This window comes from Octopus bimaculoides, chromosome 1 (genome assembly GCF_001194135.2).
Source record: "Octopus bimaculoides isolate UCB-OBI-ISO-001 chromosome 1, ASM119413v2, whole genome shotgun sequence".
Taxonomy (NCBI): Eukaryota; Metazoa; Mollusca; class Cephalopoda; order Octopoda; family Octopodidae; genus Octopus; species Octopus bimaculoides.
Genome location: NC_068981.1, coordinates 21,987,504 through 21,999,229, shown reverse-complemented (window position 1 = coordinate 21,999,229; position 11,726 = coordinate 21,987,504). Strand labels below are relative to the sequence as shown.

Sequence of the window (11,726 nt, the reverse complement as noted above, 5' to 3'; positions counted from 1 at the left end):
GCATCCAGCTGTAGAAACTCTGCCAAATTAGATTGGAGCCTGGTGTTGCCATCCGGTTTCACCAGTCCTCAGTCAAATCGTCCAACCCATGCTAGCACGGAAAGCGGACGTTAAACGATGATGATGATGATGATATATACGACGGGCTTCTTTCAGTTTCCGTCTGCCAAATCCACTCACAAGGCTTTGGTCGGCCCGTGGCTATAGTAGAAGACACTTGCCCAAGGTGCCACGCAGTAGGACTGAACCCGGAACCATGTGGTTGGTAAGCAAGCTACTTACCACACAGCCACTCCTACGCCTATATTTATATTTTGATAAATTCTTTGTTATTTTCAAAATTAAACTGAAACAAAGGCAATGTATTCCAACATAAATATAGCAACAAAAGGATTAAAGTGAAAAATCCTTAATCTCTACTTAGAATCATAAACAGAAAGAAAATTCAAACCAAGTCAGGTTGAGTTTAGTTTCCAACTGGTTGTTGTCATTGAGCCCTAACTTCAGCTCAACACTGATCAACTTATGATGAAAGACATACTATTCATGGCCATCCTGTCTTTCTCAGGAGGTGTAGGGCTGTATTAACTAATGTGTCCTGGCTTTTTTTTTAGTATAGTAGTGAGATTTAAAGATTTCCTTCTATTTCAAGCATGCCAAGAGATCCTTATTGGCTTGAACACATAGAAGCTCCCCTGTTGGTTCATTAAGTGGTTCATGATAGAAATGGTAACTTGATGTATTCATGTCGCAGAAAGAATAAATTTCTAAGAGCACATTTAAAACTCTTCTGCATTGCATGATAAATGTAATAACACGACTCAGTTCCCACCCTTCAGATTACAGCAGCCAGTGATGGAAATGAGGGTTATGCAGGGGAACAACATACACTTATTATTCAGCTCATGAGGGTGTCGGATTGTAATGGCATCTAGCCTCATTTGTTTCCCCAACCTCAGCCTCAAAGACCTTAGAAAACCCTTTGTTCACTTTCAAACCAAACAAATTTTGAAACAAATAAGCAATATTTACCATATCCACTGGAACAACATCTATATGAGAATTCAACATCAAAGATGGTAAGGAAGGGTCTTTTCCTTCAACAGTCATCACAAACACAGGATTGCCTGGAGAAACCTAAAATATAATACATTAAAATATACAGAAAGAAAAAAATAAACAAAAACAGGACAATTTTTTCAATTTTCTCTGTTTCTCTATTTTTGCTTAGATTGAAGGTATGTTACTCATCATGATTAAGCAGCCACATTCCACACTGGCATGGGCTGGATGGTTTGATAGGATCTGATAGCTCAGAGTCCAATAGACTCCAATGTCAGCTTTGTCATGGTTTCTATGGCTGGATGCCCTTCTTTACACCATCCACTTTACAGAGTGTACTGGGTACTTTTTTCTGCCACCAGCACCTGTACGATCACCAAATAGCTCACAAGATAAGACCATAGTTTCGAGTTTATTTTGAGATGCTTTGTGTTTCTTTCAATTACTTGAAATATAACAATTAATTTAGTAAAATAACTTAGTTATCATTCAGCTAGTGTTAGGAACATAAATTGTGACTAAGGTTTGGTGGAAGATTTTAATTCAAAACTTATGAAAACGAGACATTTGTATTCAGAGCCAGAGCCTGTTTCAGCCAGGTTGGTAACAAAAGGGTTGCCTACACATGCTTGTGGAGTGCTCAGCCAGTCGCATGCTAATTTCATGAGCAGGTTGTTCCATTGATTGGATAAACTAGTACAGTCATTGTTGTAACTGGTGTGGTGCCAGTCACATTCTATAATGAAAGTCTTGAAATCATAATTGCAATATTTCAGTAACAACTTAACCCTTGTAAGACAACTAGGCTGATCTGTAAGTCTACTATTTTTGTACCATAGAGAAAAAGAGCCAGATATCTAAGAGACTGTATAAAGTTTTCTGTCAGTAAGGAAGGATTATAAAGTACAATTTGTGGTAGCAAAGTATAGTTGATATAGTGTGGCTGTGTTTAGCATCGGAAAATCTTAGTCCTCCTTATGGGGTCCCTCTATCTATTATCTGTAGGATCTAAAGTAGATATTAAATGATGATGATTATGATGGTACATACATATAAATGATTTATCTATGGTGTAGGTTTATGACAATTTGCTCAAAAACATAAAACAAATTGGTAGACACTAAGCAAGAAGAAATCAGTAATGTGTGATATACTATTATTGGGATCATTTTCTAGTTGGAACAATTAAAAAGGTTTTTTTCTTTTTTTTTGTAGATGGTGTATTGACAGTGTTTAAAATATCTGATCAAACATCTGAAAACCCAGTGAAGAGAAAAAGAATTCATAATAAATATCTAAATGATGGAAAAGAATTCATCCACAAACTAAGCGATCTTGTACATTGTCAAGGAAACATCACAGAATTATGACTATTGCCCTTGTTTCTTGGTTTACTTAGTAATCTATTATCTTTATGGGGAGAGAAGAGATAAGAAAACCTGTAGTTAACTGGTAAATTGAATTAAACAGGAGTTTAATGAACTTAAGTAGTTATTTCTGTTAACCTTAAATAAATAGAAGTTATATTGCTCACCTCAATCACTTTATATGGCAAACCAAGTTCTCCAGCCATTTCTTTTAGGAACTTTATTGCTCCATCTGAAAATATGAAACAGATTTTTCCTTTCAACTTAAAATGAGGATCGGATTGGTAGAATTAGTAGAATGTTGGGTAAAACGCCTTGTGGTATTTAGTTATACCTCTTTACATCCCGATTTTGGATCCCACCAAACTTTAACCCTCTTATTCTGGGTTTGATAAAATATATACTAGTCTAGAACTGTGGTAGAAATCTGGATTGTACCTCACAAAATATTTGAGATTTTGTGCCTATGTTGAAAAAGATTCAATTTAACTTGAAGATAATGTAGGTTACACACTAAATCTAGCAGTGTTAATCACCTAATTTTTTACTAAGTGAAAGATTAAGACGAAAGCAATTTTAGAAAAACAAAACAGTGCTTCATCTGTAATAAACCTCTTTAGTGCTTTTGGTCCAAATAATTTATAGGATATACCTCTAGTGTATCTACCACTTGCACATAAAAGAGAACACGCTCTAGAAAATTATATAACTTTAAAAATATCTGCTCCAAGCTTTATTTGCACAACATCACACCATAAGTTTAAAAACAACTCAGATGACACTTTCTTCCATGATCTCAAACACTGTATTCCAGATCCAACTCTTTTACTCAAATTCTTCAACTTTTCTCTGTAAGGATCTATTCTAATCTAGTGAAATCTACTTATGTTTATGAATCCCATTCTGAAGGATAACCTCTCTGACCCTGCCAATTATTGCCTTATCATCCTCAGTTCCAATATCTCAAACATGGTGAAGACAGTCATAAACAAAATCTTTCATAACCTTGAGTCTCTCAGGAACAACAAACTTAATTACACAGAGACTTGCTCTCTTATATTCCACAACAGTTTGACTGTATTTGGCATGAGAAACTTCTAGCTATGGTACCACATATATCCTCCAGCCTTTTCTTTCTGTACATTAATAGTCTACATGTTGTTACTGGTAACAGCACACACTTCTTTGCTAATAATGCCATCAATAACTCCTTAAACCTCTTCATACATGTCATTCATATGTAACCTGGACATCTCATACCAGGCATAAACTACTTCCATGAACAGAGATGTTTGAAACATACTTCAATGAAGAAATTACAATGATGACTCCTTATACAACATTCTTCCTATGCATGATTGGCATGCAACTAAAGTCTTCACACTTACCTCAAAAATTACACAATAATCTCTCATAGCGACATCTCATATAATATTGCTGAGTCTAGGTTTCCCTTTCAGTGTGAGAAAATACTTAACCCACAATCAGTTGCTGGCCCTCTACAATGCTCAAATGTGACCCATATTAGATATCTTGGCAAGAGCACTACCACAGACATACACACACACATACACAACCATTACCTTACTACTTCTGTTCTGTTTCTCTCATCACAATTATACTTTTCCACTCTCTTTTCCTGAATCACTCTCTTTTATCACATTCTCTTTTATTCAACCACTCAGTTATATTTGTCCTAAGTACCTTTAGTGGGGTCCAATCTGTTGCAAGCATTCAGACCAGGGCTTTAGTTTGAAGGTAAGCTCTTCATCCCTTTTCCTGCACAATCTCTGAGATCCTATTAAAAAAAGGCCATTATTGCTGAGCTTCTTACTCTGATGTTTAAAACATACACAGAAATAATTTAAAACTACACTGATCCCATCAGTTTTAGAGGTACTTGTCTTTCATAGAAATCTTGCAAACAAGTAACTCACATACCTACAGATGTTTTATTGTTGTTTCCAGTCCATATTTACTGAAACTCTCTTAAATTTACTTGGTGTAGATGTCAAAACCTTTCACCATATTAATTAATTTATTAAATGAAAAATAAAAAAAATATTCTTCTAAATTTTCCTTTGTGCATTTCAATTCTTAGCTCTATTGAAATAACCAATTAGGTCAGTATTTTTCCAGTAATTTTAAGACACAAGTAGGTTGCAAGAAATTAAGTATACAAGATAATATAACCAAAATCAGCACAAGAGGAATTATTATCATCTTATAACAGACAAGAGTATAATCTGTTGATAATTTTATGCACCTGGATACCAATGTTATCTAGTTATAATAAAATGCTTGTAAGTCACTTTAAAAAAGGCCAAGTCATGATCAATTTAAAATACATATTCATCAACACGAGCTCTGTTTTATAACTTGACTTAATTCTTAGAAAAGAAAGCAACAAATCAGAGTCCTTTATACATGACTAAATAAATTATATTGCCAATAACTGGAACTTAGATTGTAAATTGTATATAAGGAAAGAGTGATGCAAAACAACAGATGAAAATTATTAAATGCCATCAAAAATACAATCATTTCTCAAGTAAACAACAATGAAATACAGTCGTATTCTTTTATTCTATTTTTGATTTCAGTCATTGGACTATAGCCAAGATGGAGCTATTACCTTCACGAGTCTTAGTCAATTATGTTAACTTCAGTACTTAGTATGGTACAAATTTTTATGGTTTCTATTTGTTGAATAGCTACATTCAGCTATAATATATGTATTAAGTCACTTACTTTTAGGAAGTCACATCCTCTAACAGATGTTTGTGTGTGTATGCTGGTTTATACCAGTATACAGAATCATACACATGTACACACTCACATATATATATGTATGTGTGTGTGTGTGTGTGCTTACACCCTATAACTTAGTCAAACTGCCAAGTTACAGAGATGTAAACAAACCAGCACTGGTTGTCAAGAGGTAGTGGGGGACATACAAAAGTACTAATGCACACACACACACAGTTTCTCTCTACCAAATTCATTCACAAGATACTTGACCAAGGTGATGTGTAGTGGAACTGAACTTGAAACCATGTGGCTGCAAAGCAAGCTCCTTAAACACACAATCATGTCTGCACATATAATGATTTTATTTTCTTTCTCATCATAAATTTAATTCTACATTCAATAAAATTTCTTGGCCCACAACACCAAAAATGTCAGCATCCACTTTACTGGATAGTAGAAGATACATGCCAAAGGTACTCTTGTGCAATAGAATTGAACTTGGAAGCAGATAGTTGTGAAACTAGCTTCTTAACTGCATAGCTTAGCATGCACTTCTTTACTCTTTTTTTTACTCATTTACTTGTTTCAGTCATTTGACTGTGGCCATGCTGGAGCACTGCCTTTAGTCGAGCAAATCGACTCCAGGACTTATTTTTGTAAGCCTAGTACTTATTCTATCGGCCCCTTTTTGCCAAACTGCTAAGTTACGGGGATGTAAACACACCAGCATTGGTTGTCAAGCAATGTTGTGGGTACAAACAGACACACAAACATACACACACACACACACATATATATATATACATATATACGACGGGCTTCTTTCAGTTTCTGTCTACCAAATCCACTCACAAGGCTGAACCCAGAACCATGTGGTTGGTAAGCAAACTACTTACCACACAGCCACTCATTTTCTTATATTTAAGAAGAAGATGGATAAAATCTAGGTTTGTAGTAAGTTGCTGAAAACAAAATTTCAAATCTGAAGGATAAATCTTTTTGATTTAACCCTTTAGCATCTAAACCAAACATTTTGGCCCAAATATTCTACCTGTTTCATCTTCAGATCAGCCAGATTTGACCTCTCACACCTACTCTACAATATCATTTTAAAAATAATCAATCATATCATTGAAATCTTGAAGCTATGAGACTGTGCATAATTAATTCAAATCTATGCAAATAAGTAAGCATTACATTTGACAAAGGAATTTGAATGCTAAAGGGCAAAAGATGTAAAGGTCAAAATGGCACAAATCAATGTTTTACTTATTAACAGGACAACAAAATTTCAGTGTCACCTGGGAAATGACTATACTCAGGATGTAGAAAAGTAGTAGGTAGAAAGGATACACAGAAGTATATAACAGTAGGAATATCTAATACATATAACTGCTAGCCCCTTCAAATTCAAAAAGAGAAAAAGAAAATTAAATGAAATTCAACTAGAGAACACAATGACCCTGGTTAAGTGCAATATGCTATATCTAGATTTAAACTGAATAAAAAAAAGTAAAACATTTTGGGTTATACTCTTTACTCTTTTACTTGTTTCAGTCATTTGACTGTGGCCATGCTGGAGCACCACCTTTAGTCAAGCAAATCGACCCCCAGGACTTATTCTTTGGAAGCCTAGTACTTATTCTATCGGTCTCTTTTGCCGAACCACTAAGTTACGGGGACGTAAACACACCAGCATTGATTGTCAAGCGATGTTGGGGGGACAAATACAGACACACAAACATATACACACACATACATATATATATATATATATACGTATATACGACGGGCTTCTTTCAGTTTCCGTCTACCAAATCCACTCACAAAGCTTTGGTTGGCCCGAGGCTATAGTAGAAGACACTTTCTCAAGATGCTACGCAGTGGGACTGAACCCAGAACCATGTGGTTGGTAAGCAAGCTACTTACCACGCAGCCAATCTTTTTCTAGGTTTCACAGAAAACTTTCTAAGCAAATATTTGACAGTCTCATTTGTTTTTTCTTTTTTTTTTTTGTTTTGCATCTGCTCTGAAAGTATTAGTCGTGCACATGTGCAAGCAGTTTGCCTGGCATGCTAACTCTTTTGCCAGTTTGCTGCCTTAAATCTCTATATAATAATGGTTTCAAATTTTGGCACAAGGCCAGTGATTTTGGGGTAAGGGAGTAAGTTGATTACATTGACACAAGTGTTCAGCCAGGACTTATTTTATCAAAAATATGAAAGGCAAAGTCGACTTCAGCAGAATTTGAACTCAGAACATAAAGACAGACCAAATGTCACAAAGCATTTTGCCTGGTGTGCTAACGTTTCTGCAACCTTGCCACTTTACAAGAACCAAAAGAAGTATTGCAATGTATTTTATCTGACATTTTCGTTTGCTACATACAAAGGCATTGGATGAAGGGGACATGACAAAGACAGGTTACTTATAATGTGTGGGTGTACATAAAATTAGGAGAGAAAGAAGGGGAAAAAAAAGGAAGGAGATAAATAGTATGCGTAGGTGTGACAGTGTAGTAAGAAGTTTGCTTTCCAACCACATGGTCATGGGTCCAGTCCCACTGCGTGACAACTTGGGTAAGTGATTTCTACTATAGCATTGTGTTGACCAATGCCTTGTGAGTGGATTTGGTAGACAGAAACCGAAAGAAGCCCTTCGTATATATACACACACATTCTCTGTGTGTGTGTGTGTGCGCGCTTGTCCCCCACCACCTCTAGACAACCGGTCTTGGTGTATTTACGTCTTAGCGGTTCGGCAAAGAATCCAATAGAGTAAGTACCAGGTTTTTTAAAAAAATATATTAAATACTCCGGTCGGTTCATTCGACTAAAATTCTTCAAGGTGGTGCCCCAGTATGATCGCCGTTTAATGACTGCAACAAGTAAAAGATAACAGATAATATACCAATGGGAAAGACTTCCACCCGTTCCCCACCCCTTTTTCTCACAAATTTGTTTATTTATTTTTTTATTTTTGCCAAAAATCCCTGTTTTCCGATACAGAGGTTCCGAAAAATTGCCAAAAATCTGCTTTGTTAAATTTCCCACGCCCTTTCCTCCCTCCAAATTCTTCAATTTTGACTTTTCCCCCCAACACTAACCCTAACCTTAAAACCCTAACCCTAACCCTGGGGCCGGGCGGAAGTTTTGCCTCCCAATACATGAATACATATGGATGAGATAGTCTTCTTGATATATGAGAACCTCCCTTCAACAAGGGCAAATCAAGAAAACCCTTCAAACCGAATGTCACTGACCACCAAGCGCAAGGGCTCTCTTCCTATTAGTATACAGAATTTGTAAATAGACTAGTCTTTACTCGCAGACAACAAACATGTTTTATAAATTTTATGAACTGTTTTCGTTGATGAGGGTGGGGGATACTGAAGCCACCCTTAGTTTTATTAGATTTGAAGGTTTTAATTTTTTAAGACTATTCTATTTTATTTTTATTATATATTCTGTCGAGTAACTTTTTCTCGGTAAGATTTTACACTACTTCAAGTGTAAAGACTCGTAAATGTGAACAAAGTGTTGCAATATGATATCGATAACATCTAAAAAAGCTACTTCATCGACCACCTTTGGTCAAGTCATATGATACCACCAGACGAATTTTCGACCCTGAACCGTAAAATTTACTCGTTGCCGTGTCAGCAGAAGTGGCCAAGTCACTGCTCACGAGTTCACAATAGTTCAAGTAATATAGCGGCCTTTATAAGTCGGCGAGCTGGCAGAAACATTAGCACGCCGGGCAAGATGCTTAGCGGCATTTCGTCTGTCTTTACCTTCCTGAGTTGAAATTCTGCCGAGGTCGACTTCGCTTTTCATCCTATCAGGGTCGATAACTTAAGGGTATTATTTTAATATTACATCAGTTTCATGAGGTGGGTGTGTACCTTATGTTTATCAATGTTAGCTTAATATGTTAAACTAAGCGATGGTTAAATGAAAACAACAATCTATGAATTCTTTTGTACTTCATTCAAGACAAATAAAACTTTTATCAACTTCCGCTTAATATATAATTAACAAGTCGACTAGTGAAACAAATATCAGTCAGCTCTTCAAATAACACCGTACTATCGAAAATAGCAAGTCAAATCGGTATCATTTTACTATTACACCCGTTTCATGAGGCGGGTGTAATTGTAAAAAAATTACCAAATTAAGTACCAGTTGCGTACTGAGGTTGATCTTATCGACTGCCCCCCCCCCTCTCCCAAATTTTCGGGCCTTGTGCCTAGAGTAGAAAAGAATATATTGACTTCTATATTTAGGCTTGTAAATACAAAGTATAATGAATTATTAATCTAATATAATGTAAGGAGTAACTTTTAATGAAACGATACCATTTTAGCTTCGCTGTTTCCATTTTACAAGAATTTTCTAGCTTTGTGTTTCTCATGGGTTGTAGGAGGTGGGAGGATTAAAAAAAAGATTGGGAAGGAGACAAAATGTCATGTTTAACAAAATTAAGATGTGCTAGACTTTATAAACTTATTCAACAACATGATGAAGAAAGAAAAATTATATGGATGCAAACTTTATTTTGCCTTTTCATAAAGAAGTGGGTAGGCGATATAAGCACAAGACCAAAAAGTTTATGGTTGGGGTCAGATGACTGGTACTTAATAGAATTAAGTACCAGATATATGATATACAAAGTTGATTCGGAACAAATATCACAAAGTATTTTGTCTGACACGCAAACAATTCTGCTAACCTCTCCACTTCAGTTATAGATACAAAGGCCTCATATTTAGGGAGAGAGTATAGTCGAATATATCGGCCCCACCTATTTTATTGACCTTGATTTAACTCTGAGTTAAACCATATATTAACCGGTAAGATTTGTAAAATATCGACTGTGAAACCAAATGATTGTGCAACCAAACAAAGGTATCTCTAAAAAAGAAAAGACATATCGGATAATGCAATCCTACCATATCAAATTAAAAGCCTGACCGATCAAGGCTTACCGGCAATTAAGCAACAACCGGTGATGTGATGTTTATTTTTCTTTTGAATGATCTACCTTTATAAACGGGAACGTGTCACACAATAAATTAAAGAACAGAAAATAGAGATATGTAAACAAATAAAATATGTGTAAATGTACACTGACCATAGTCAGGTTCAGGCTGGACAGTCTTGATTCGTAAATACCGTCTGAAGTTAGTCACAGCCTGGTGTTCAGCAGAAGGGTTTCTTCTCTCGGTTTCGGATCCCATTTTCAAATGAATCAAAGTCAGATGTAATGAAGAGGAATGATCGTTATCAGGAGAAAATATGTGGAAAGAGAAACAACGACGGAGTGAGTGAGGAATAGAGAGAGGAGATAAGAGAGAGAGAGAGAGAGAGAGAGAGAAAGAGGGAGGAAGACAGGCAGAGACTGTCAGGCAGACGAATAAAGGGAGGAGGAGGGGGAGGAAGAAAAGAATGTAAGAAAAATCAGTGAGAGATGGAATGAGTAACCAAAATAATTGTCTTTATCGTTCACAAGATAGTCGATTATTTTTTTCTCGTAGAAATAGTTATGCATCTCATCAACCTTCATATTGCATCTACTTGTCTTTCGTTAATGCCTCTCATTTTTTTGTCTTTATGCATAATCTAAAATTAGTCTGTGCAGTGCAGTGCAGTGCAGTCTTTAAACAAGTGTCGATGGATTGAACGATGTAATTGTAGTTAGAAATATGATAACATTGTAAGAGTTGACAGCAAGAGGCTTTGGCTACTGACGTTTTGTTTATTTCCACATCCATTTGATGCTTCTTACAGACACATTATAAAGAGTACTGTTTAAAGAACGAACAGCTTAAGTCAGTTTTTATTTTCTTTAAGTGAAATGAATGCACTTTGAAACCGTTATTCTCCTAATTAACAAATATTGCGGGTGTTAACTGCAAGGGAGAGAACTCTTGTTCTTACCCTTATAGACGGGCTTAATTGGTCGGATAAACCACCATCTTCATCATCATCATCATCATCGTCATCGTCGTCGTCGTCGTTTGAACATCCAGTTTCTCATTTTTGCTTGAATTAGACGAAATTTATTCAGCCAGATTTTTCTTACAACTGGATACCCTTTCTGTCGCCAACCCTTATGTGTTCCCAAGCAAGGTAATATTTCTCCCAACGTAATATTTCTTCCACGACTGAATATGCTTCCATGGCAGACTGGAAACAACAGACCCTGCCAACTTTGTACTAATGAATGCTACAACATTCTCACATTCGAGACTCAAACTCTGAACTGAAATTCTCAATTACTCATTTCTTGGAAGCACAAAATCTTCCAAATGCTAAAATATTTCAAATCAAACAGTCAAACATGAAAATATCTCATCAACTTTTTTCTCCCACTTCACCTTCACCATAAACTATCTCCATAATATACGTCAAAGCTTACATTACGGCTTTACACAAAACAAGTCTTGTAGAGATTATATTTTAGTTCCGCAATTTTCAACCCAAATTCTCATCAAATTTTCTAAAATAAGTGCATTATATATATATATATATATATATATATATA

At 35.7% G+C, this 11,726-nt stretch overlaps 1 protein-coding gene across 2 annotated transcripts in view; it reads right to left on the bottom strand.

Moving 5' to 3' along the window:
* LOC106878078 (aminoacylase-1) overlaps positions 1-10,525 on the bottom strand; it is a 37,218-nt gene extending 26,693 nt beyond the window's left edge. The window contains exons 1-4 of one of the 2 annotated variants that reach the window (XM_052965728.1): positions 10,314-10,401; positions 4,134-4,227; positions 2,597-2,661; positions 1,033-1,137 (exon numbers count right to left, since the gene is read on the bottom strand). In XM_052965728.1, coding sequence (XP_052821688.1) covers positions 1,033-1,137; positions 2,597-2,635 — 144 coding nt within the window. In that variant the 5' untranslated portion in view covers positions 2,636-2,661; positions 4,134-4,227; positions 10,314-10,401. Of the gene's footprint in view, positions 1-1,032; positions 1,138-2,596; positions 2,662-4,133; positions 4,228-10,313 lie in introns of both variants that reach the window. The other variant, XM_014927173.2, reaches the window with a different exon arrangement.
* Between the last annotated feature and the right edge of the window lie 1,201 nt (positions 10,526-11,726).